This window comes from Neofelis nebulosa, chromosome 2 (assembly GCF_028018385.1).
Source record: "Neofelis nebulosa isolate mNeoNeb1 chromosome 2, mNeoNeb1.pri, whole genome shotgun sequence".
In the NCBI taxonomy this organism is placed as follows: Eukaryota; Metazoa; Chordata; class Mammalia; order Carnivora; family Felidae; genus Neofelis; species Neofelis nebulosa.
The window spans coordinates 5,028,514-5,054,960 of NC_080783.1; the positions used below are offsets into that span (position 1 = coordinate 5,028,514).

Here is a 26,447-nt window from a genome sequence, read left to right on the forward strand (position 1 = left end):
GTTCAGCAGGGAGCCCGCTCAAGAATCTGTCTCTCCCCCTCCCTCCCTCCTTCTCCCCCTTTTCTGCTCCTCTCCTCTGCTCTTTCTCTAACGTAAAAATTTTTTAAAACATACAGAAAAACCATATGCACGTGATGTGTGAACCTGTGTTTTAAAATAAGATTAATCCTCTTCCTTCCCTACGACTGGCATATAGGTACCTCGTCTAAGATGAAGCTTGTAATTCCAAGAAGTCACGTAAACTATTTAATGTAACAGTTACTTTGTCTCTTAAAGTTGTTTTCCCGTGGCCAATTCACAAGGGCTGAAAAAGAGTCCAACAAAAGGAGAACCTGTCCCCGGTGACAAATGTCCTCTAATTCCCCTTAGACTTGAAAGAACTTCCAATTTTTTTTTTTCATGTTTATTTATTTGAGAGGGGGGGGCAGGGGGAGAGAGAGAATCCCAAGCAGGCTCCGTGCTGTCAGCGCAAAGCCCGACGCAGGGTTGGGGCTCACGAACCGTGAGATTATGACCTGAGCCGAGATCGAGAGTCAGAAGCTCAACTCACCGGGCCACCCCAAGAACTTTAAAGTGTAATACCATGTGGCCAAGACTTAAAGAAAGCTAAAGGCGCTGTTCGTTCTGTATGCTGCGTTTCGGTTCCACGACGGTTTAGCCGCAGTGCCGAAATCGGAAAGGGGCTGCAACGTTTCGCGGAGCCTCAATGGCAAAACTATTTCTCATTCCAAATGGGAGTACCACAGACTTGACTACGTTCTGTAACACACAGCACCTCACCTTCCTACCAGCAAAATTCTCTAGGTCTTGTAAGCCTACCTGTCCAAACCTGGTTTAGGCAAGACTTTGTACTTTGTGGACTTCTGCCCTATGGACGTTTACGGGGAAAGTGAGCCGGGGTTCTGCTGTGTCTGAACGTTACCTTACAGTATTTTACCTTGAATTCGGAGCTTCACTTAAATAGCACCTGAATCTGAACACTGTGTATCAGAGGAAGCAAATCTACAAAAAGTAGGAAAGTGTAATAACATGAAAAGGCCTGAAAGCTGTGGGGACTGCATCTTAACCTGTGACAGACGTTGACTTTACAATAAATAACCCCAAGAATGGGGACACTTCAGGCCTTTTAGCCAAAGGTAGGTGAGGGACGTGGCCTTTTTTTGTGTGATTACCTAGAACTTCAGAATAAAGTGAGACCCTGGAATTCAAACTGTGTGTGCCATAACCCAGCTCAGAGACATTCCGTGTTTCTACTCAACCCACAATGCTAGCTAGTGTTATGTCTCAGACCAAAGCAATTCCACCGAGAGGGGTTGGCCACAAGAAACAAACAGAGCGAGTGTTACTCCAATTATTACTATTAAAATCTTACGCCGCCCTAGAGGGAAAAATTCCAACACGCCTTACGCCTCTACTTTCCAAATCTATTATCAATCCATCTGACTGGCGCCCAAATACCCAAACCCCAATACTTCTAACTTGTATCGCTAGGGACCACGAAGAAACGCATTCTTTCTAAAGCAGGCGTGTGCCCTCCCTCCCCTCCACAGGTGCCTGTCCGGAACCCAGGCAGCTAATCACTATTTTCGCCAAACCCAGAGCAAAGACGCAGGCCTGCTATCGTAGGGAGAACCCGGTCCTGTGGATTTGAACTTCCACCCAAGGAACGCAGACGACGGCAGGAGCAACCCTACACAAACCGACTTCAACAAAATCACGCCCATCATTTCTGAGTATCTCAAGAGCACCCAGGGAGGGGTGGGTAATGGCTGGAGCCGAACACAGCCCCTTCTCCAATATCCCAAGGCACGTTCCGCCGCAAGGTACGGGCAGCAAGTTCAACTAGAGAAAGCCTGCAACAAATGACTTTGTATTACGGCCTCACCTATTAAAAAAAAAAAAAAAAAAATCAGACTTAAACTCTACTGCAGGCTCAAGTGCTTATTTCAAATATTCTCTAACACGTTCCGAGAATCATCAGAAGCACATTACAACCTGACGAGGTTTATCTCCAGTTTACCTTCAAAATACGTCAGCGAGGTCAGTGATTTCTCTGTGCTGGTGGTTTTGAGACAGACCCTGGGCAGCCAGGTACCTCACGAGGTCTGCCGGGGAGGACTCCGCGCTCCAGGGGCGGTGAGTTACCAGCTGAAAACCTCAAATTAAAAGCACACACCGCAGGGTCTCAAGTACCCTCATCTCCACCAACAGCAGGGTGAGGTGATCAGCACACCGATTTCTTGGCGGCGAAATGCATGGGGACCATACCTTTAACTCTCCCTTCTACCCCCCACATAAGCAGGGGGTTAACAACCCAGCCCCTCCACTCACCCCCAGCCTCTTCCCTTCAGGGTGATTGACCCCGCACGTGGAGAGAAGGGGATCTGTGTGTGGCGACTTCTGGACGATTCTGACTCCCAAATGCTATCAAGCTTACCTAATTTTTCCAAGAGAATATTGTCACATCTGCCTTCAAAACCTTCCCTGCGAGGCCCCTGTTGGAGGGCCTAAGGCGAAAGGGAACTGAAATTTCAGAACAGGCTGCCGGGCTGTGATTATCCTACCCGCATAGAATACATTACTAGCAAACGGAATCCCGTCCCAGACTCATTCTCCCGCTAAGACAGCAGAGGCTGTGGGGAGAGGCCTGTATCCCTGACCGCCAGGGTGAACGATCTTTACCGGTATCGCAATAGGTGAGCGCCGTCCAATCGGTGGGGGCCACACCACCGGCACTCACAGACTGTAGCCCCTACAGGGAGACTAGGCTTGAGGGTGGAGGAAAAAATTAACCAAGAGGAATGCGGCTGGCTGCCGGAGGCCGGGCCGCGCCACCTGTGCGGCGGCTTCCAGGCCAAGTCCCAGGCAGCCCGCAGGTACCACAGCCAGGGAGCCCACGGAGCTCATGGCCCCGCTTAAAGAAGGCGGTGCCAGCGCCTGCCCTAGAAACACACCGCTTGGCGAGGTGATCTCTCCCCAGGAGGACACAGACCCTGAAAGGCACCACCAGACACGGCCGGAGGCAGGGAAGCCAAGATCTTCCCGACCGCAGCAGCGTTACCGGGGAAAACCCCGCAGCGCGCGAGCTCCCACCCGGCGTGGCCACCCGCCGGCTGGCGGCCAGAGACGGCGGCTCCCTTAGCCGCTCCCAAGTCCCAGCGTCCTCTGAGCAGGCCGCTGCGGAACCAGGCCAGTTCCCACCACTGCCCTCACCTCCCCGGCCGCGCTGCCCACCTCTGCGCGGGGACCCGTCGATGCTCTCGGCGCTGGACGAGTGCGCGTCGGCTGGGGCCCGGCGCAGGCTAAAGTAGCCGCGGGACCGCGAGGCGCCGCTCCGGGGAGAGGGACCGCCGGGCGCGCCGCCATCCCTGCGCGCGAAGATGCCGCTGAAGAAGCGCAGCAGCCGGTGCTCCGAGGCGCCGCCAGGGCCCGCGGCCGCCGCCCGCGCGCGCTCCAGCCGCTGCAGGTCGCTGTTGTCCAGCGTGCGGTTCTTGCTCTTGCTGCGCTCCCAGCGCTCCAGGTCCGAGAGCGCGTCGTTCTTGCTGAGCACCTCGCCCACGTCCAGGGTGTTGCGCTTCTCCGAGGCCGGCGGCGCGGGGGCCCCCGCGGGCTCCAGGGCGGCCCCGGGGTCGGCCGCGGCCTCGCCGCCCGGCGCCCAAGCCAGGCTCCCGGAGCTGCTGTGGCGCCTCCCGCGGCCCAGCGCCCGACTCCGCGGCGCCTCGGGCCCGCTCCAGTGCCTGAAGCTGAGGCTCCGCCGCAGGGGCGCGGCTCGGACCCCCTCCACGTCGGGGCTGCCGGGCACGGGCGAGCCGGGCCCGTCCTCCGCGGCCGGGGGGCTGCCGGCCAGGTCCGCGGGCTCGGGGCCGCGTGCGCAAGGCCGGAGCCGCCCGAGCTCCAGCTGCCCGGTGCTGCGGGTGCGGAAGGTGCGGAAGTCCCAGGCGCGCGGCCGGCGTTCCTCGGGGTCCTCAGCGCCCGCCGCCGCCTCCTCCTCGGCCTCCTCCACCAGCCTCCCGGGCGCGTCCGGGGAGCGCGCGGGCCGGGGCCTCCGAGCCGGGCGCGGGTCGGGGCCGCCGGGGCCCGGCGCGGCCAGCTGGTCCTTCCTGACCATGGTCACGGAGATGCGGTAGACGGTCTTCCGGGGGTGCGTCCCGCGCGGCATCGTGTCCGCGGGCGGAGACGCGGGCTCGCCGCTGCCGTCCAGCAGGTACATGTCGCCCGGGGCCGTGGCCGCCGCGCCGCCCGCCGGGGCCCCGCCGCATCCAGCGCGCCGCGGGCCGGGACGCGCGGTCGGGCGGTCGCGGGGCGAGGCGGGGAGAGCGGGCGCGCCGGGGGTGGGCCCACGCCCCCTCCCCCCCCCCCCCGCTCGCCTCGAGGGCTGCGCTCAGGCTGCGGGGACGGCACCCCTGGCGCCCGCCGGCCCGTGCGCCGCGCGGCCCGAGTGCGGGGGTCCGGGCCCGGGGCGCCCAGCCATGGGCCGGCGGGGCCGGTGGGCGGAGCGGCGGGCGGGCGGGCGGGCGGTCAGGCGCGGGGACGGTCTCGCCGGCAGGTGCGGCCGCGGCGCGCGGGGCCCGGGGCGGGCGGCGGCGCCCGCGGCTTCATTGTCTACGGCGCGGGGCCCGCTCGCATCTCCAGGCCTTTTCTGCACAGTTCGCGGCTCCGCAGCCTCCGCCACTCCCCGAAATGGGCCGCGCGGGCAGCTGCGCCGGCCGCGGCCGAGGGGCGGGCGGGCGGCGGTTTAAAATGGAAATGCGCGCCGGGGCGGGGCGGGGCGGGCGGGGGCCGACGTGCAGCGACCGCGGGCCGCGCGCCCAGCTCGGCGGCCGAGTCCCGGGAGCGCGGCGGCGGCGGCGGCGGCGGGAGCGCGGCCCCGCGGGCAAGGCAGAAGCACCGGGCTGGATCGCCGCCGCGCGGACCGGAGCCTCCGCGGGGCAGGCCTGGCACCGGGCCTGAACCCTCACCCCACACTAACCCTACACTCCAGGGCGTGGCCCGCAAAAACAAAACATGGGCCGTGTCTCACCAGTTTATTTGAAGCATCTGTCCTCCCCGTAGAGCTCTGTGGAGGCTGCAACTCAAACAACGACTTACTTAAAAAGCGAGAGATCTCAGGTGCTCGTTACCCCTCCCAAGTGTACTTGCATACTTGTACTCTGAAGGAGCAAGTGCACGGCCTGGAAGGAGGGAGCAAGGGAGGGACCTTCTTGCTTCCTGTGATGGTGCAGTTCACACCACTGCCCTCCAAGTGAAGGACCATGCAGTTTCACTCCTGAAATACTGTTTTAGGAGTAAGTTCCCCAATGTGTGGGAAATGCCCCTGCCGATTTAAGAGGCAGGAGAACACAGTGTTGCAAACGTGCGTGTCCAAGCCTGTGCGCCACCTCACCGTCTCCTATTTCACACCTGTAAGGTGGGGAGGAAGAAGATCGGAACAAACTCTCTGCAGTCTTGTGAGGGCTGAACCAGCGAAGGTGCTGTGTGCCAGGCAGTGTGTGGGAGTGCTAAACCCTGCCTGCTGGGTTTCTCTTCCATCAGATTCCCCTGCCTGCTCCCTCCTGGCTACATAGATCCTGGTCCTTGATATGACCTGATGCAGAACAATATTCTTATGCAGATCGACCTGTTAGTTCTTCCTGAGGTCTCGAATGTAGGGCTTTCCATTGGCTTCTTCCAAGTGTCAGAAGGAAAATGTCACAAAGGGTCCGCTAATCAAACTGGATGCTTACACAGGCTTCTCGAGGCCTGGAAATGCAAAAGACACAGGGGACGCTCTTTCTAAGGGAGAGCTCCTTGGCAGGCCACCACCATTCTGGGATTCTGTGACTGCTAGAAGGCCTCCCCTCCTTGCCTATCACCAAACACCATGCCCAGAGCACTGAAAAGGACACAAAGATGCACGACGAGGCCTCTTAGGAAAGAAGTTAGAGCTGAGGAAATCTGGATTTTACTCAGAGTGAAATTAAACATGCGGATTTAGTGACACAGATCAGAGAGACTGCTGGTTGATTCTATTTCCTTTTAAGAAGATACTTTAGAACAGAGGATTTTTAGAGTGGGGAAAATATATGATACCACATAAGGGTAGGCATGCGTCGTTACACATTTGTCAAAACACAAAGAATACGTGGCCCCAAGAGTGAATCCCAAGGTAAACTATACACTCTGAGTGATAATAAGGTGCCAACATCAGTTCATCGATTATACCAAACGTACCACTCTGGAGGGAATGTGGATAGTGCGGGGAGGCTATGCATGGGTCGGGGCGGGGGGTACACGGGAACTCTCTGCACCTTCTATTCAAAACTGCTGTTAACCAAAAACTGCTCTAAAAGATAAAATCCATTAAAACAAAAGTTTAAAACAATTCTGACCACCCCCAGTGGCTGGACCCCAGGTCCAGTCGTACCTGGACACGACTGCCACAATCACAGGATCGTTGCAAGCTCTGTCCACCTACTCTTGGCGCTCAAGGGTTCAAGGGCAGTGCCTCTAACATTCCTCGAGTGCAAAGTTAGGGAACCCCAGAACAGATCTGGCTTACCTTCAGAGTTTCAATGAAAAGCCCTCTCTGATAAGACCCAGGAACCAGCAACTTCCAGAGTGACACACAGACCCTGAACAGCTCTCAGAATGAGGTTTCTAGAGCCCATCAGCTTAGGTGGATGCAGAGGGGGCTCAGAGAGGGTGGGTGCTTTCCCCGAGGCTACACAGCTCACTGCTGAGTACGGAACCCGGGGTCTTTTTGGGGGGTCGCACTACCTGTGCCCATTCCCCATGCCACCGTGGCATTTTTTTTGGTCCTTGTGAGCATCGCCGTTTGCTTTGTTAACAGCAGAGAGAGAGAAATGTGTAAGGCTGAGCTTGATGCTAATCAGATGTAAATAATATCAACATCTAGCAAGCTTCCATGTACTCATTCACTTTTCTGTTTGCTCATTTATTCATCAAATGCATGTTGGACACTGACCGCAAGGCTACACAGTGAGGAGGCAGGGCCTCTGTCCTCAAAGAACTCACAAAGTTGTGGGAAAAAATGGTGTTTTCAAGGCCACGTGGTTTCACACAAAGCCGGTGTGTGGGAGGTACAAGGATGCGAGACAGAGCAGAGCCCTACCGGTCTGTCTCCGGGGTGAGCGCTAATTACACTGGGTGGGGTCTACCCTTTCAAGGCTGTAGCTGTGTGGACAGAAAGGTCAGGCCGGCTTTAAGTGGAGACTCAAACCTCACCTGCAGAGAGGCAGGGGCCTCTGCGCGCGGGGGGGGGGGGGGGGGGGGGGGGGGGGGGAGGAGGACTCATGGGTAATCAGAACCCAGGGCTCCTAACTTCCCCTGGGACCTATTCTCACTTTTTAAGACCAAGGCAACTTTCAAGTTTGGAGATAGGTTTTCCTATGAAATTAGTCCATCGTCAAGACACAGACCCTGCTTGTCATCCGAGGTATTCGTAGAGCCAAACGTAAAAAGTAAAACCCCACTCCTAGAGCACTCCACTACGGAACTGCTGGGGTCTCACACGATGCCGGCAGGGTTATCCTGAATCCAGCCCAGGGTTTGCACGTTGCTGTGGGAGGACTCAGTCTGCAGAGTAGAAGGTTCCATTTGATCCACCTTACATGACCAGGAATCTCTGGGATGGTGCTAAATGAGGGGACCTCTTTCAGCCACGGCCCGGGACGCCCACTGACTCACACTGCTTTCGCCTCACAGGAAAGCATTTATTTTCCACACCAAGCACAATGATCCCACACCAGGCCTGACTGTCTAGGCTGAAACAACCCGGGAGAATCACCTCTCCCTACTGCCCTGGATACATGGGCTCGCCCGATGCAAAGAATCAGAGGCTCAGACAGATCCTGCCACTCCAAAATCTAAATCCCCTTTTAATGCAGCCAGACCTGCCTTTTAAAAATAGAAATGGTCATGCTATGTATGTTCAGGTGGCACTATGCTTTCTTTTTCTGTTGCTTTTTAAACTGACCCATCTAGACAATCATTTCTTAAATTTTTCTGTGCCTTAGAATAGATCACCATTTTGGCTTATTTAAAAAAAAAAAAAAAAGTCTGTAGGTGTTATCAATACTCAATCAAAACCAAATCGAAGGCAGGCAAATCCTCAACGCTGCAGGGGCTCCTTATAGGGAAGGAGTGCAGAGGGATCTAGGAATGGGGAGCGGCCCTACGTACGCCCCGATTCCATCGTCGTCCCCCCCCCCCCCCCCCCCAGCAGCCGGCTTTGCACTGCTATTCCAGGTTTATGGGATCTTTTGGCCACCTTCCCATGACTTCCCCCGGCCTGGGCCATTTCTAGCTATCTATAAATTAAACATCCTCCATGAGAGTATTATTTCGCAAGTGTTACTAGAGCTGATAAGCCTTAGTTAAAGGGAATCTCTGGTAGTCAGCAGAGCCGTCTGCTCCTGGAGCTGACTTTCCAAGTCACAGAACTTGCCAGCTAGTAATCACATTTACAGCATCACAGCAGAACCACGTGTGTGGGCCACCGCAACCAGCCAACCACTGACCTTGCCCGGCTCTGCACTCCCACCCCAGCAGCAACAAAGCCCCTCCCCCAGTTCACGGGGCACTCTCCAGACAGGTTTCTGGCAGCAGGTTGACTGAAAGATACAGAAGAAGCAAAAGGAAAGGCATTTGTGCTCAACCCACAATTTCCCAATTCACCTTCTGGCATGAGACTCAAGCCAGATCACCCCGGGGGGAAGGAAGGACGACCCTGCGGTCAACCCTGCCTGGACTGGACTCATTAGGGGCCCCGCTTTTCTCCTTTTATAAGCTGGGGGTTAAAACAAATGCAAAAGAGGTAAGAACCTGACAAATCACGGAGGGGCCAGTGGGCTCCATCCCTGAGGCCAGGACATTCTGGTCTAGGGGGAAGAGGTCTCAGCACTTACGCCCTACCTACATTTGTCCTCGGGGGCCAATAATGCAGCCACGGCCACCCCAACCTTGGTCGGTCCCACGCATATGAACACGAAGACCCCGGGAGGCTGTGCCTGGGCTCCACGCTCTTTTCACTTTTTTTTTTGTTTTTTAAAGTTTATTTATTTTTGAGACAGAGACAGAGCATGAACGGGGGAGGGTCAGAGAGAGGGAGACACAGAATCTGAAACAGGCTCCAGGCTCTGAGCTGTCAGCGCAGAGCCCGACGCGGGGCTCGAACTCACGGACCGCGAGATCATGACCTGACCCGAAGTCGGCCGCCCAACCAAACGACTGCGCCACCCAGGCGCCCCTCTTTTCACTTTTAACCGGAGGCCCCACGGTGTCACCTCAATGGGCAGCGCCAACCACGCTCCTGATGGAAGGAGCCAGAACAACAGGTCAGCAACTACTTTAATCAAAATTTGGGTTGACTTCACGGGGAGAGGGCTTTTCCAGTCCGCTTCCCGTCGGAAGGCATCTGGAGATCAGAGAATCAGGCTGTTTTATACGAGGCCCAGAGTTGGGTGCCCCTGTGGGAGGGGTGGGGCAGAGGGGGAGTGACAGACACCCCCCCAAGCCCTGGTCTGCGGCACCCCAAGTTCAGCTCGGTGGCCCGCGAACGAAGGGCTTCTCTGGGCAGCCTTCCCCTGGTTCTGGGCGCCAGGTGAACACGACGAGACGCTGACACTCGGCAGGACACCTGCGCGGGTGCACTTTGCTCACGGAAGATTCTGTAAGGTGAATCAGAACCGGTGACCCCGGCGGTCTGTGACACGCCCCCCCCCCCAACCTGACAGCACGAGGCCACCTGCCCGCACATGTTCTGCTCCCCAGCCAGACGATGGTGTAGAACACACGGACTGTGCCCAGAGCACTCTGATCGCTGATGGGGTAGCTGGGAGGTGAGGGGACACCCAAGTGTCCTCAGTAACCGCTATCCAGAAGGAAGTGTTACATAGGATAGGAAGGAGGCAGGTAAGAAGAAGGCAGAAAACAGTTGTTTCCTGCTGGAACATTCAAAAACGGCTTCAAGCGGGAGCGGTATTTGGTCTTCACCCAGACAGGGTGGTCAACCTCAGCGCCACGGACACTCCGGACTCGGGTCCTTTGTTGCCGAGGGCCCATCCTGGGGATCGTAGGGTTCTGAGCAGAACCCCTGGCCTCCCCCTACTCATGCCAATACACCCCTCCCCCAAGCCACGGCAGCTAAAAATGTGTGCAAATATTGCCAGATGTCACCAGGGGAGAACCACTGCTCCCAAGGGACAGGCAAGGCACACTCGCGTGAAAAGGGAAGGGGTGGTTCCCGTGTCTCCGAGTTCTCATTTTATTATTTTATTGATGCAGCCATCCTCTCTTGCCTCTGTATATGATACGAGAAAGCTCTAGACGGTCCCTCTGTAAGAAAAGAAGCAATTATTTCCAGTAACCCTTCCCCAAATAGGGAGAAGAGCAAGAGTGACAGACGAGGCCACCAGGAGTCCTCGCTCGGTGACCGATGAGTCCTCAATTACCATTGGTTTAAATCAGTAAGTATCATGGACATGATGACAATGCGGGAAAGGAAATAAAACTAAGTTTTGCCAAAAATGAGTGATTTAAGGGGCGCCTGGGTGGCGCAGTCGGTTAAGCGGCCGACTTCAGCCAGGTCACGATCTCGCGGTCCGTGAGTTCGAGCCCCGCGTCAGGCTCTGGGCCGATGGCTCGGAGCCTGGAGCCTGTTTCGGATTCTGTGTCTCCCTCTCTCTCTGCCCCTCCCCCGTTCATGCTCTGTCTCTCTCTGTCCTAAAAATAAGTAAAAAACGTTGAAAAAAAAAAAAAAAAAAATGAGTGATTTAAAATCCAAAGCATCGTTGTGTCGTTCTTAATCAGAAAACACCCTAAGCATGACGCGTGAACACTCTGGGCCGTGAGCCGCCTGTGGGGGAGACGGGTCAGCACGTACAAGGGGTCGACGGAGCGCATGAGCACCTGTGATCGCAGGTAAGCTCGCTGGCTTGCCCTCCAGGGAGCTCCCACAATGAGCCTCTGCCGGGACCTGTGCGCAGGGCTGCTCCGGCCAGCGTACCCCCGGTCTGGAGCTGCCTTGACCCACTGTCCCCTCCCGGTTACTCCCGCACGAGGCCAGGCTGGCATCCTCCACTTACAGCAAGCGAGGGCTAGAAGCAACCTTAATCCAGCCCACTTTACAGATACGGCAGATTCCTCCACACAAGCTGGTGCAGGGAGCCAAGAGGAAGCAGAGAAAACCAAGCTGAAAGCTCACCCGCACTTCCGTAGGCCAAGGGGGAAAAGCCTTGGCTTTAAAAATATTCCCCAAAGAGTCCCTCGTGAGTAGCTTCGCACTCCCCAAACAAAGGAAAACGTCAGAAATTTCTTGGTGGTCCTTCTTGCTGAACGCCAGACAAAGGGGACTCAAGACGAAATTCAAAGCACACATATTAAGCGTCACTTTGGTGAAACGAATACACACACCACACTCTGTGGTTTGCGTCACAACCACAGGGTCCCCCGCGGATGGTCACTCTTGAGCTGCCAGGCACTGGCTGCGGCCAGAGCTTCCCCCAGGGATGCTCAGCTTTTCTCTCCAGTCTTCGGTGCTCTGGGGACACACAGCTGAGAATCAGGAGGATTTAATCAAGGGTAACACTCAGCTGTGCACCTGTCCCCCCGAACAGCTGCAAAGAAGCTCTGGAATTTGTGTGGAGAAAGACCAAGAAATTCCTACCGATTACCTAATCTGCCCCGTCTTCAAGTGCACACGGGACCGGGCCTGTCGGGTCGCGAAACTTCCTCTGCAGGATCCGCCGGAAGAGATTTTTCTAATAATACAATCTGCACAATCATCTTCCTACAGACATTACAATTAAAACACGAGGAGGGTCTGATAGGGTCAGAGACGCCCCCGAATAGCCTCCAGGAGTGGAAGCAAATACCATGAGCTGTCAAACAGCCACTTAAATATGCTTTGACAACTTCTGGATGCTTACCAAGTTTGTTTTCAGACCCGCTGACCACCCCACCCCACCCCACCCCCGCCCCGCCAAAGATTTGTGAAGTCCGGGACTTCCACGAAAATAAAAAACATCCAGGCCACAAATAACACCCTGGGAATTTCTGTCCGTACCATTACAAAGCTCGAGAAAAGCCTATTTGGGCAGAGTTATCACTTCTGCACCCCTTTTGGGATTTGGCTGCTGAGATATCTGGAAATCTTTGATCTGTGCCCAGGGGACCTGAAGGTTTGATATATTTCCCTCTAAATGTGGAAAACAACATGACTAAGAAGTGGGTTCAGAGCCCAGACCCCCCACCCCCACCCCAGTCGGCAGTGGGAGACACGTGACCACCCTGCTGCCTTTATTAGCCAATGTGTCACCAGCTCCCGCACTCCCCGGGGGGGCGGAGGATAAACGCATGCTGGTAGCAGCCGCCACCCCCTTGCTCCTTACGATTTGCATAAAAGCTCCTGAGAAAGAGGAGAAGTGGGTCACGGGGACCAGTTCTGACACAATAAGATGAAATAAAACATCCGTGCCGTCTCATCTTCCTGCCACGCACGGCTCATCAGCAACCTGCGGGCACAGAGCAGGGGGGAGGCGTCCCAGCGGTGGGAAGATGCTGCTCTGGGGGGGGGGGGAGGGGGGCAGAGAGCCGCGGCAGCCCCCAAGCCTCCTCCCTGCGCCTTGATGTATGTTGTGCTAAGCTCGCCTCCTTGGGGGAAAAAAAAAAAATTCACCACCAGCTCCAGAACCTTCCATGAGGGGAAGGGGAGGGACGACAGACAGAAGTGCCGTGGCCCAACAATTTGCGGGGTGCTGACGTCTTTCCTGACCCTCCCCTGTAGCGCCACCTCTGTCCCTAGGAGAGGTGCCGAAGACAGCGGCGTGGCTGGTTTGGTACCAACACAGAAGTCCTCAAATCCGGACAAGGACGTTCGTGGCCCCTGGGCCATCCGGCTCAGGACACTACTGTCGGGGGATCGCCAGGTGGCCTGGCAGTGAGTGGGTGCTCATGCCGTGCCTCAGGTCCCCTTTCCTCCCGTCACTGCCTGGCAGACACCCCAAGGGAGGCGTCTAGGGAGCACGGCACCCATGCGGAGAGCCAGGCCACACTGCCTCCTGCACTCAGGTCTTGTCCTTCGCTGTTTCCTAAGGCCTCCTCCCAAGTTCACGCCCTGAACCACCCAGGACTGTGCCCGTCCACCCTCCCCTCCTGGCCACAACCGTCCCCGACATCCGTCTTCTCTCTCATACTCCTGCTTCAGGAGGCTCGCCTGACACAGGTGTCCTTCCCAACCCTGCAGACCCTCCTCGGTCCCGCCGAGGCCACGGCACGTCCCTTGTCTCGTGCCGGTCCCTGACGCCCGAGACCCCACCGTGGACTCGGGTGGGTCCATCCGAACTCCAGCCCGCGGGACCAGGGCGCCACAAACTGCGTCCGCGGAGCAGACAAGAGTGGGAGCACGGGGCCCCACTGCAGCTGCCCACACAGTGAGGGGGCCCCGCAGCCCTGGTCCCCCACGATCCCATTCCGACGACGCAAACCCGTAGGCTGCCCCGAAAACACGGGGTGCCACAGCCCGGAGCTGCTGTCCTCCGGGCCCCCCAACCACATTTGCCTCTCCTGCTCAGAGCTGGCCACCGGACCACGTTCCATCAACCACGATCACCTCCTCTCCCTCAGCCAGCGCTGAAAACACTCAGTGATCTCCCACTGAATAAAAACCAAACAGAGGCCTCCCCTCCCTCCGTGTGCCCTCTGGCCCCCTCCCAGGCGCCTCCCGCCTCCTCGAGGGTGCACTGTGCTTCCTTCCTCTTCACCCTTCACTGGGTTTCCAGAACGAGTGGACAGCCCGGCCCAGCCGTTCTGCGGCGATGGGAGCCCAGGCCACAATTCCACTCAGAGACGCCCCGTCACCTGCAGAAGGAAGTGGCCACTCCTTAACCTGGCATTCCGGGCCTGGGACAGCCCCCTGCCACCCCTGCTGGGCAGAGTGGCTAAGGGGCTGAGCTCTGAGGCCAGAATGATGCAAAGCAAGCCGTGTGTGACTTCGGGAAAGTGACCTTGAGTCTCCGAGCCCAGTTTCATTTGGCGGGAAGGCTGTGAAGACAGGGGAGATGTGACAATGAAATGTGTATGAAGCATCTGTCCCAGTGCTTAGAACAAATGTGTGCTGTGCTGCCTGCTGCCTCCCAAGATCCTTCGTTCCTTCCCAGGCCTTTCCAACTCCTTTCTAGTCCTGACCATGCCACACCCGGTCTCTCCACGGTCATCTGCTGGGGCTGGCAGGATCAGCCAAGTCCACCTCGTTGCTGGGGCCTGGCCACCCCTTCTCAGCATCAATCCCCTGTCTGACCTCACACTTGCCCTTTACGTAACCACCTCCCCGAGAAGACCTGGGTCCTTGAGACAGGAGCAGCAACTTTATCTCTAAACCTCGGGCCCTATCAGTGTTCTGCTTGATAAATGGTGGAGGGGATTAACTTTTACCAGTCCAGGAGGCTGATTCAAGATCAATTCTGGAAGGGAGCAGTGGTGCCTCGGTCATGTTGCAGGTAACAGCAGAGATCGGCTGATGCCCGTTTACACTGCTACACCACCCGGCAGCCCCCAAACCCCACGAGTTTATCTTTGAGGTCTCCAGAGGTGAGGGAAAGGCGTGGAGGGGAAGGTGATTCACTTCTTCCCGTGGCCACAAACCTCCTCCACCGCAGCTGATCTTGGGTGGCCGCCCCTGAGAAAACGTGACCCTCCTTCATGGACCACATGAAGCCATGCTTGGGGGTGGGGAGTTTCCAGAGTGTGACTGCCTGGGGGGAAAGCCTGCCCGGCAGCTGGCCAGAATTGAGGGGGGGAGGGGGCAGGGTCTGGAGCCTCAAGTAAGCACTCCAAGGAGGGGGGATCCCCTGGTGGGTGGCTCCTTCCTTGCCCGCCCATCCAGCCTGGGCCACGCTCACTATGCAGAGGAAACAGCCAGGACGAGAGCGGGTCAGCTGGTTGGCCAAGATTCAGCTAGCAAGGGCTGCCTGCGGGCCCTGGGCCTTCACCGAGATAGAAGGAAATGCAAGCCATCGATCCTGGAGTCCGGGATCCTCACTAAGACCTAGAACACCTGAAATAACTTAGAACCATCTACGGAGAGGCTAATGACGAGTGAACCCACAGTTAACACAAGGATCTAACGGCCCGGGGCCTTGGCACCTAGCATTTCGGAAGTGCTCAAAATGATGGGTTTTCGTTTTTCAAATGGCACATTCCGGAAAGCTGTCGGGAGCTGCAAGGGGACCCTGCGCGGGGAACTGCACGCTGAGAAGTCCCCCATGAAGAGGGCTGCACGTGTGTGTGTGCAAACACCACCCCCCACTGTACCGACAAAGAATTTCCAGAGAAGCATCAGAGGGCACCGGGCGTTTCTGGGCATGTACAATGGGACGTTCGCACAAAGGTCTTTTTCCCTGGAAGAACTCCAGGGAATTAGGAGTCGACACACAAGGAAATCTAACACCCGAGATGGCCATTTACCCAAGCAGGCTACCCAGACTCCCCACCGCTGCTTCGGCACATTCCAGCATTCACAGGACGCCATCGAATGCCAAGGCGAGGGGATACACGTGGGGCCTCCAGCCCGCTCACACCACTTGGGCACCACGCAGGTTGCCTGGGTCCACACTCTGCCAGCCTGGCCGGCAAGCAGCCTCGTTCCTGAGAAACAACGTCCAGCCGCGGTGTGGCCACAAGACGCACACCTTCCGTGCACCTCCTGGCTTCTGGGAGATACAAAAACATGTGTTTTACATTGACTGGAGATTCCCAGGCCCAAAAACGCCTACGTGTATGGGGCTATGCCACCTACCAGAAAGGGGTAGCCTGGGTTTAAAGGCACCAGGCATCAGCTGGCCCACCCCAAGCCAGACCTTCCAGACCTTCTGTCTACACTGCAGGAGCCTGCTCACCCTGACCCTCCCTCTGCAGCCCAGGGCCCCTCGATGGGCCTCAAGGCTCAGCCAGACCAACTCTCAGCTGCCCCTTCCAATCTTAGCCAAGGCCAGGCTCAGCCGGAGGCACTTGAGAGATATTAATTCGGCGAATCCAGCTTATTCCCCCAAATGCTCCTATGTCATAAGGACTATTATCATCCCTCTTCTAACACAGAGAAAGTTGTAGTCACCGGTGGGAAAGGGGGCCCTGGATCTCAGGGTTAGGGGTGGAGCTGGACTGGAGCCCAGCCCTGACCCCCAGACTCTCAGAAAAAGCACCAACTCCACCCAAGAAGGAAGGCTGACACGTGCCCCCCACCCCACGTGGCCCTGCCTCTGGGGAGAGCCCAGCGGGTCCGCAAAGGGAGGCAGCAAAGGCAGTCGAGGTGCCTCCAATAAAATCCTGAAGGGCTCTGCTGGAGCTAGTCCTTCCGCTCTGCTGGGAAGGTAAGGGTGGAGAGGAGAGGGAGGGAGAGAAAGGGGAGGGGAAAGGAGGAGTGCAAAGTGGAAATGACTTTGGGAGCAAACAGAGATGGTGGTTAAAACACACACACACACACACACACACACACACACACACACAAGCCCCTCACCCTACCGCCCTACCTCCCAGGGATGGGACACTGAAAGCCCAAGGCAGGCTGGGGTAAAAGAGGCTGCTTTTCTGATCTGTATCTCAAGGACAGGTCCCAGTGCTGAGATTAATATTATCCCCAAATTCCCCTTCAGGACTCTGCTTTCCTTCTAGAGTTCCCGGAAAGACTGAGTAAACGCTCTGCTACCCTGACCCCCCCGCCCCGCCCCTCCAAGCCCTGCACTGGCTTCAAGCAGGCTTCTGTTACTCTACCCCCCAACCCCCCAAGCCCTGCACTGGCTTCAAGCTGGCCTCTGCTTCCACCCAGGACTCCAGGGTGGCCTTGCAGGAAAACCAAAGTGGTCCCCATTCACTAAATCCACTGCCCAGCCCATCTGCTGGCCCCACCTCTCTCTGCCTGAGATCCCGACCCAGTGGCCTCTCCCTCCTCGTTCTCGCCCTTGACCCTGGAAGGCCACAGGAAAGTCGGCCAATTGCGGAGGACCTCCCTTCCTCAAAGCAGAAATACTCACTTATAAATAAGCCATAAATTCTCACCATCAGACACATTCCGGATATAATGAGATCAGTACAAAGGCCTGGGCTTTTGGAAAACGGAGCGCTTTGCAGAAAACACGGAGACCTTCTGAGGTCTGTCAACTCAGTCCCTCCAAAGGGAGCGTTAGCAGCATTATTTCTAGAGCAAAACATCCTGGGGCACCTGGGTGGCTCAGTCAGTCATGATCTCACTCAGGGTCTGTGAGTTTGAGCCCCACGTCGGGTTCTGTGCTGACAGCTGGGAGCCTAGAGCCCCCACTCACACTCTCTCTCTCTCTCTCTCTCTCTCTCTCTCTCTCAAAAATAAGCATGAAAAAATGTTTAAAGCAAAACCTCATTTCTAGTAACAAAGACATTCAGCTAATGAAAAAGTACGCACAAAGGAGCAAAAACGCTTTAAGATCGGGGTAAAAGTGTGAAGGAAAAATTTCCATAGATGTTTCATTGGCCACCAAGGTTTTAATAACCTTAACCATCAAGGCAAATTTTTCAATTTGTCTGCTCATAGTCTGCTCTGGCTGCTATAACAGGGTATGACAGACTGCGGGGGGCGGGGGGGAGGGCGGTGAGAGGGGGTTAAGCAACCCGAGTTTATCTTCTCCAAGTTCAGGGTGTCAGCAGGGCTGGTTTCTTCTGAGGCCTCTCTCTTTGGCTCGTAGATGGCGTCCCCCCCCCCCCCCACTGTGTCCTCACGTGGTGGTCCCTCTGTGCCTGCCTGTGTCCTAATCTCCTCTTATGAGGATGCCAGTCACAGATTAGGGTCCATCCTAGTGACTTCAATCTTCACTTCATGACTTCTTTAAAGACCTCTCTCCAAAGGCACCCGGATGGCTCTGTCAGTTAAGCCTCCGACTTCGGCTCAGGCCATGATCTCACAGTTGTGAGTTCGAGCCCCACGTCGGGCTCTGCGCCGACACCTCAGAGCCTGGAGCCTGCTTCGGATTCTGTGTCTCCCTCTCTCTCTCTGCCCCTCCCCCACTCGTGCTCTCGCTTTCAAAAATAAATAAACACTAAAAAAAAAATTAAAGACCCTTCTCCAAATAGTCATATCCTGACATACTGGGGGATGGCGGGGGGCAGGGGGCCTAGAGCTTTAACATTCGAAACAATTCAGCTCCTGACAGTTACGATTCTTAAAGTAAGGGGAGCATTTGGTGTATAACGCTTGGATTTACAAAACACTTTTTTTTTTCCTCCCCCAGTAAGCTCTCAAACCAACCCCGCCATCAACAGGCCCTTCAAGGCACAGCTCAGCTCCCGGGTTGCCCGGTGCTCCCTCTGGAATAACAGTTACTAGTCAGGCAAGAAGCCCGGCTCCCCCTACATGATGACCCAGTACAGCCTGCTCCACCTGGAAGAGGCAGGGGACACCCCCCCACCGGGGGCTCCCCCCCCATTCAGTCTCCCTGCCACCCTCTTACAGAAACCGGGGAAATCAACCACACACATGAGAGTTGGCATCGGTTTGGATTGCTGACTTTCCCTGGAACACTTTACTGGATTCATCTAAAAACAAGCATGTGTTGCTCACATATTAAACCACGATCCGTGTACACGGTCGGCAACGTCCACTGAAGACCCCCAGCACGAGGCCGAATGCAATGCTCTGGTTTCTTTTATGCCATTTTGTTAAACTGCGTTATTAACATACACAAATCAAGACTTTAGGCTTGAAGCTCTTGGTTCTTTTTTTTTTTTTTTTTTTTTAAGTTTATTTTATTTGTGTTCAGAGAGACAGAGAGAGCGTGAGCAGGGGAGGAGCAGAGACAGGGACAGGGAGAATCCCAAGCAGGCTGGAGCATGGCCTGAGCCGAAATCAAGAGTTGGAAGCGTCACTGAATGAGCCACCCAGCAGCCCCGTTGGTTTTGTTTTGTTTTGTTTTGTTTCGAATGTAGCTCTAAAAACAGGGATACGATGACCAATGACCCTGTCGCAAAGAAGGCGTCTCTTTCAGACCAGCATATCTGCCTCCAAGGTGGAAATAAGGCCCCAAGATAAATGACAGCAATATTCTCTCCTGCCTCATTAGCAATCATCAGCAGGCTTGGGCCAGTAGGAAAACGGGGGTTGGAGTCTTGGGACTTACTGGAGTCTTCTTTTTTTTTTTTTTTTAAAGAATTGGTGTATTTTTTAAAAAAATTTTAACACTTATTATTTTTGAGGGACAGAGACAGGCAGAGTATGAGCAGGGGAGCAGCAGAGAGAGAGAGGGAGATGCTGAATCCAAAGCAGCCTCCAGGCTCCGGGCTGTCAGCACAGAGCCCGACGTGGGGCTCGAACCCACAAACCGTGAGATCATGACCTGAGCCGAAATCGGATGCTTCACCGACTGAGCCACCCAGGCACCCCTTGGGTCTTACTGGAGTCTTAAAGGACGACCTGTACATCTGTGCAGGGAAGGAAAAGACATGACAGTCACTGCCTTCTGGGTACATGATGCCCAGCAAAGTTTGTGCCACCCTGCCAGCCGCTTCCTGGAAGAATCAAAGCTCCAAGGGCCTAGCCTCACTGTGCACCGGCCCCTCCCTCTTCCTTACAGGTCAGGATCAAAGACCAGGACCTTTTTCCAACAGAGAGTCCCCCATGGCATGCAGGACAGACAGAGCCTCACTGGGGATGGAAAAGAGGAGCTTGGAAATCTCCAGTGAACAAATTCAAGCATGAATAAATCACACTTTCTGAAACGTCATTACAAATATGTATAAGACACTGCAGCTTATTTGCCCACAAAGTCAGGAATCCTGCTCCGGGGAGGCCAGGGGAACACAGGGAAGCCACCTGCTCTTGTCAAAGGCAGCTGCCCTGCACTGGGGACCAGACTCGGCCACAGCCTGGCCGGAGACACACTTTAATTGTTCCTGGGCGATCAGGTAAAAGCACCAGCTTTCCCTTTGGAAACGGGGGGCGGGGAGTACAATAGTGGTGAACTAAAGGGACGGGGACACAAGAGACTCACAGAGAAGTGAGGCCATCAAGGCTGGGACAGACAGGGCTGTGCAGATCTAGGATACTGGGACTCCCAAAGAGATCCCCGGGCATCGTTGGGATTACCATTCCTAGAAACAGATTCGAGACACGTCACTTCCCAGTTCTGTATCTGTCACGGCTTCCGCCCACCCAGGTTATTAATACGCAGCGGGAAGACTGCATACACCCGACAGCCAAGGATGACCTCCCAGTGGAATAAAGTGCTTCACGGAACAAAAATAGAGGCAGTGCCCCCTTCTTCTATCTTCCGGCTTCTGTACACTTCATTAATTCCATGTTCTCGGTTCCAGCATGAATAAATTTTCAAAGCATATGTCTGCTTTTAAATCTCTGCTGACCTTGTGTGGAACGCGCAAATGTTTCTGTTAACACAAAGCTAAACACAAAACAAAATGAAAAAACTGGGGATCACTCTGGGCTCGGTAATTAATATTCCTTATTCATGAAATTGCTTTGTTTGAAATTATAGGATTCAATCAGAAAGTCATTCTCTTTCCCAGTTTGCTGGGCTTCCTATATGAATGCAAATCATAGTGACAAAGACACAACATAAGGATTGAAAATGCACTGCTTACTCCTTAATAAATGTTTAAATTTGCTCCCCATCTAGCTGTGAGAAGCAGTTCAGAGACTCGGATAGAATATGTTGGATATTTTTATTCTAATTTTCTTGAGACCATTTGCCTCCCCGGAAATACAGCAGAGATCTCTGACGGGGACTCTTCAGAGGAAGTCATCCTCAAGCCTATCCTGCGGGAAGGCAAGAAAAGAGAAGGTCCTCAGAAAGCCCTGTGGGTTAAGACTGGACCAATGTCAACTTCAGGACTGGCCCGGGGGCACTACTGACCACCAATATCCAGTTCACGTCACTTGTAATGTGTCACTGTCCCGAGATCACTTCATCTCCACTAAACCCACGCAGGGACGTCTGAAGATGACCCTCGGCTGGGTGACCCACTCTTTATTCCGGTCTCCACCGCGCGACAGTGATGAACCTATTAATATCTTTCTGCTCCTCACACGGTCTGCAGCGTACGTGATGATGTGGTTTACTGTGACCCTTTTCAATCCGTCATGTGTTAAGATATTCAATTGGAAAATCTGTTTCCTTACCATCGTAGCTACGCAGTTAAGCAACCCCAGCTGTCCAGGAAATACCACCGCAATGAACACATTATTGGGCAGAGAAGAATCAATTGGGGTTCCTGTCAACGATTTCACATGCTGCACAGAGAGGCCCAGGGAAAAAGAAGAAGGAGGAAAAAGAGCCCACATGACATTAAATACACGTTATGAATAAAACCCCTTCTCTGCATCTATCACTTCCCCGAGTCCACACCGAAATACACAGCGAGAGAACATTCATTATAATCTCCTCCCAGGAACTCTGAAGACTTCTCTTCTGGTTCTTCGTACTTTCTAAACCTGAGTTGTATTGTTTTTTAAGAGAAAGGTTATTTTTAATTTTTCAGCTTAGACATCTAGTAGGCTGGCTTTTCAACAAGTTTGTTTATGCTCTGAACAAAATATAAATGATTTTTTTTAAGTTTATTTGTTTTTGAGAGAGGGAGAGCGAGCGCATGAGCGGGGGAGGGGCAGAGAGAGCCGGAGACACGGAATCCGAAGCCGGCTCCGGGTTCCGAGCCGTCCGTACGGAGCCCGACGCGGGGCCTGAACCCACCAGCCGTGAGATCACGACCTGAGCCGAAGTCGGACGCTCAACGACTGAGCCACCCAGGCGCCCCTAAATGATTTAAAAAACCAAGCATCTTTCCATCTACCCGCCTGTGTTCTACTCATGCTAACCACCTTAAAATCCTTCTTGGAAAGTTCTCCCTTTGCTACTTCATCCCCCCAACAATATGCTAAGTTGGGACAAATCACAGAGAAGAAACCAGTCAATCGACGCCCCTTTTCCTTAAGTAACAAAGCAAGGGGGTGTGCCACACAGCAGCTGGGCACGACTATCTCTTTGCAGAGGAGAAAGGGGCTCTGAGAGGTCAAGGACTTGCCCAGGGCCAGCGAGCTAACACGTGGATGGTGAGAGATGTGGAGCCAGGTCAGCTGCCCCCAAAGCGAGGCTCTGTTCCCTCTCCGGGCTAAACTGCCATCCCACACCTGTCAATGGGGGAACTGGTTCTTGCTTCCACTCTTGTTCAGGCCGGGAGCTGAGCCCTCTTCCCTGAGGGTTCAGCGAGGTCTATGAAAGGCCACTGGGGGATCTCTGGCTTTCCCATGTGTGCCCCTCCCCAGCCCCCCAGTAGAGCGCTGTTCTCTTTGGGTGTGATTGGGTTGTCACCTTCCAGACGTGTGACCGGCTCACTTGCTTAAGGCAGTGCCTTGAGGTTGGGTGACCCAACGGGGAGAATGTAGAAGACAGGGAGTCTCGGGGAAACAGGGGCCCCGGGGAGGGCCTTGGGCCGGAAGGACAGAATCACAGCCTGCAGTACACAGAGGCTGGAGAGTGACCAGATGGCCCAGGTGGCATCCCTGATAAACATGGAAACAGGGCCCGGCCCCAGAGATGGGGGGGGGGGGGGGGGGGTCAGGCGGGCTGCTCCCAGGGGGCGAGCTTGTCCACAGGGGCACTCACTGAGACCCTTTCCTCTGCCTTCTGGGAGGCAGGTCAGAGAGTCTCTTGCTCAGTCCAGGTACTTTGTAAAATGAAGGTCAGCTGAACCCCTTTGGTATGCTGAACAGTCATTATCACTCTGTATTTAAATAACGATTAAAAAATCAAGTGTAAAAACCAAACAGGGTGCTCTAAACCTTAAGCATTTCAGAAGACACCTGGTGTGATGTAAGACTAATTTTCATCAAGGGAAGACATATTCAGAGATGGTATCTTGCCTTCAAATACCCGCCCATCCCTGTAGGCTGTTTTATATCCTTTCTCAAACAAGACAGGGTAAAAAATATAAATCGACCTATCAAGCACCGTGAAAATCTCTATTCCTTTAGCTTAGGTTCCTAGAAGCATAGTTCCAGGGTCACAGCGCACAAACCTTTTATCAATTCACATTTCCAAACAGCTTTCTAGAAAAAGTAAACGATTTCAACTCCATGATTACGAGGGTGGGAGAGGAGGGCGTTCAGGGCTGCCCACGCACACCCTCACCCACCAACACACCCGCTTCTTCCTACCCCCACAGCAAGGCCATAGAAGAGGGGGTTTCTATGTCACTGTCATCAGTGGTTTTCATGTCTGCTTATTTGCTCAAATCGTATCTCAGATTAACTGGGTTTTGTCCATTCCGTCTGTGACATTCACTTCAAGTATGTTTTCCTTACCGTGTCAAAATGGGGATCAGCGTACATCAAAAATAAAGAATGTGAAGAATGCTGCTGATGTGAATATTCAGGGCACTTCTCTCGGCAATACAAGTCTCTCTCCCGCTGGCATCACGCATCCAGTGGTCCCCATCTTGTGTTGGCTGACTCTGAATGAGGCCAAGAGTCGCAGAGCCTGGGGCACAGGCTAGAATATAGTTTTTCTAGACTTCTAACTGCCACTGCAGCTATGCTCACAGGTTTGTGATTTGCAGAAACCACACTTTTTTTCTACTCTGAAAACTGGCACTTGTTTTCATGTTGAGCTTTCTGTGTGCTATTTGCCAGGTACTCCAGAGCAGCAGGGTGGGAGGGGTAGAGGATGAGCTCGTGTGCAAGCAGCCCCAGGACCTCAGAAGACACTGCATGGCATACAGGAGTGTGCAGAGTTCATGTTCTTTCTTCTCTGCCTGCTGTATCCCCAGTGCCTGGAACTGCCATGGAGAACAACTAACACTGGACGGATGGATGGACGGATGGATGGATGGACGAACAGACAGATGGATGGACGGAGAGATGGATGAACAGACAGATGGATGGACGGATGGATGGATGAACAGATGGATGAGGTAATGGGACATGGGGAAACAGAGGAAGGGGAGCGTAAGGGAGGGGGGGATGAAGGGATAAATGAACCCATAAACCCACCCAGCTCCCAGAGCAGCAAAGGGCTCCCTCCTCTCAGGTCTGCTCTATGCATATTTTCAACGTCTCCGTCCAAAGATCATGCTCCAATCAAAAAGACATTTTTCTGATCGCCCACCAGCCTGGTCAGTCATCTAGTTTGACTTACTGAATTCTGTTGCTTCGGAAACTCCATAACTTAACCCAAGCTACAAATGACAAAGCCTCTACTTTGATACAAGAGGCACTCCAGAATAAATAACAAGAGAAGCTAGCCTATGATCTAACGGAAGCACTGAAGTATTTCTAATTGATTTCCATTCCGGCAACCCCATGACGCCTAGGCACACCCCCCAGGTCCCTACATCAGCGACACATCAGGCAGTGATCCTGAGCAGTGCCATTTGAAATCGTGGAGCCTGTAGGCACTGCTCCTTGGCATGTGGTCCCTGGACCAGCGGAATCTGCAGAGAACACGGCATGGGTGTTACAAATGCAGAGCCTTGGGCCCCGGCCCACGCTCCCAGAATCAGAATCTCGGGGGGCGGGACCCCGGACTCTGTTTCAAGAAGCCCCTAGATTCTTCTCATGCATCTCCACACAAGTGTGCAAAGCACCGCTCCCGGGCAGAGTGTTGATATCTTCTGTGACATTTCAGATGTAACAGATTACGTTTTAGATAAACAACTGACTAAATGTCTTAAAATGACTGATTTAGTAAAAAGCCAAATGTTCTCTTTTTCCCCACCCTCCCTCCCCTTCCCCTCAGTTTTGGAAGAATAGTACATCATTGAAAGGATCATTAAAGTAACACATTTTTAAAAGACATACACAAGCGTGAGAGGTTTTTAAAGTATGACAAAGGCAATGATGGAATAATGGAAAAATTAAAATCTTTGGAAGTAGAGACAGAACTGCACCCAAAAAGGTCACCAGAACTTACTCTGTCATAGAAAAATAAACCTCTCGGCTAGACTTACTCCGTGGTTTAGGAAAAACTGACGTTCCCCTCCGCCCCACAAAGTCCTCCAGGAACTCTCTGCCCAGTGACCACACTCACCTCCCCATCGGGGGGGGGGGGGGGGAACACCTCCTCCAGGGAGCCCTCTGCCCGTCTCCCTAAACAGCAATGCAACTAAGTTCCAATGCATATCCAGCACAGGGGTTTAAAAGAAACCTTTTAAAAATGTTTAACCATCCTCCTTTGGGACTGTCACAAAAGTCACACCGCCCTGTGTCTGCCAAGATCCAATCGGAGGAGGCACGGTACCAGTCAGGGATCAGCAGGGCGACGACAGGTGGGACCAACAACACCACTACGGAAAGCTAACGCAGGTCAGACGCTCAGAGCATCGCAGGCGCCAGGGCGCGTGCATGTCCCACACGGTGGCACTTGGTCCCCAGCAACTCCCTGAGCAGGTACCACTACCCGCCAACTTTTTCCCACAACAGGCCAGGGGCATAGAGTCACTCGAGGTGCACAGCAGAGTGGGAAGGGAGGGCAGAGCCGTCTGAACTCAAGTCAGTCTGGCTCCAAGACGCCAGCTCCTGATGTAAGAGCCGGAAAACGCTCAGGAGGGGAGGATGTTCTGAGCAGGGCCGCCGGGCACAGGCCAACCACCGCAACCCTCCCTGAACGTGGCTTTGGCACGGGTGCGGGGAGGGCGTGCTCCTGGGGCCGGGGCTGAGTTCACGAGGGGAATGGAAAACCCTGTTTGTACAGCGGAACCTCGCCCACCGAGCCTTTGGAGCCCGACTTCAGGCATCTACTTCAGGCAACTCTGAAAATGCCACGTGCAGACTCTTCACGGGACCTTACTACGTGGGCCCAGGCTGGCCCACCGATGGCCCGTCCCTGGCCCCGCTACAGGGACGGGGGGACACTGTCACAGTCTCAGGACACAGCCCAAACAAGAGCAGGGCAAAGGGAAAGATAAGAGTCTGAAGATCACTGCCTGCGGAGGCAGAGGACGGAGAGGGGCAGGCCTGGGGGGGACCTGGACGTTGCAAGAAGACAGCGGTAGGCGGAGGTGGCCTGGTGCAGACACAACAAACACCTTCCCAGATGAAGCCTTCTCGGCACCAGCCCACAGCAGTGTGTGGCTGTCGAAGAACACTGGGAGTGGGGGTGTCCTCAAGGTAAGAGGTCATCTGTGCTCATCTCAGTCACCCCGGTACTTCCCAACCTTCTTTGATTAGATTTTGTGTGTGTGTCGGCGGCGGGGGGGGGGCATTAACCGAAGGATTTAGTTCTTCAGAAGCGGCAACAACCTGCTGTGATGGGGGACGTGGTCCATGATGGGGGGTAGGTGCCCGCAGGGCATAGGGCGGGGGGGGGAGGGGGGGGCGGTGCCCGCACCACACCGTCACGTCCTGGACGATAAAATAACGATGAGATCAGGGACCCCTGGGTGGCTCAGTGGGTTGAGGGTCTGACTCTTGATTTCAGCTCGGG

General features: G+C 54.7%; 1 protein-coding gene across 19 annotated transcripts in view; it reads right to left on the reverse strand.

The window, feature by feature from the left end:
- Positions 1 to 26,447, reverse strand: part of AGAP1 (ArfGAP with GTPase domain, ankyrin repeat and PH domain 1) — a 549,180-nt gene that overhangs the window by 393,747 nt on the left and 128,986 nt on the right. For 3 of the 19 annotated variants that reach the window (XR_009253932.1, XM_058700354.1, XM_058700319.1), the window contains exon 1: positions 3,214 to 4,751. The exons of 7 other annotated variants lie outside the window; for them this stretch is intronic. Coding sequence is in view for 10 of the 12 variants with exons in the window: in XM_058700354.1 (XP_058556337.1) it covers positions 3,214 to 4,210 (997 nt within the window). In the remaining 2 variants the exon portion in view is untranslated. Of the gene's footprint in view, positions 1 to 3,213; positions 4,768 to 26,447 lie in introns of those variants that run through there. 9 more of the 19 variants (XM_058700347.1, XM_058700342.1, XM_058700335.1 and 6 more) reach the window with 8 other exon arrangements.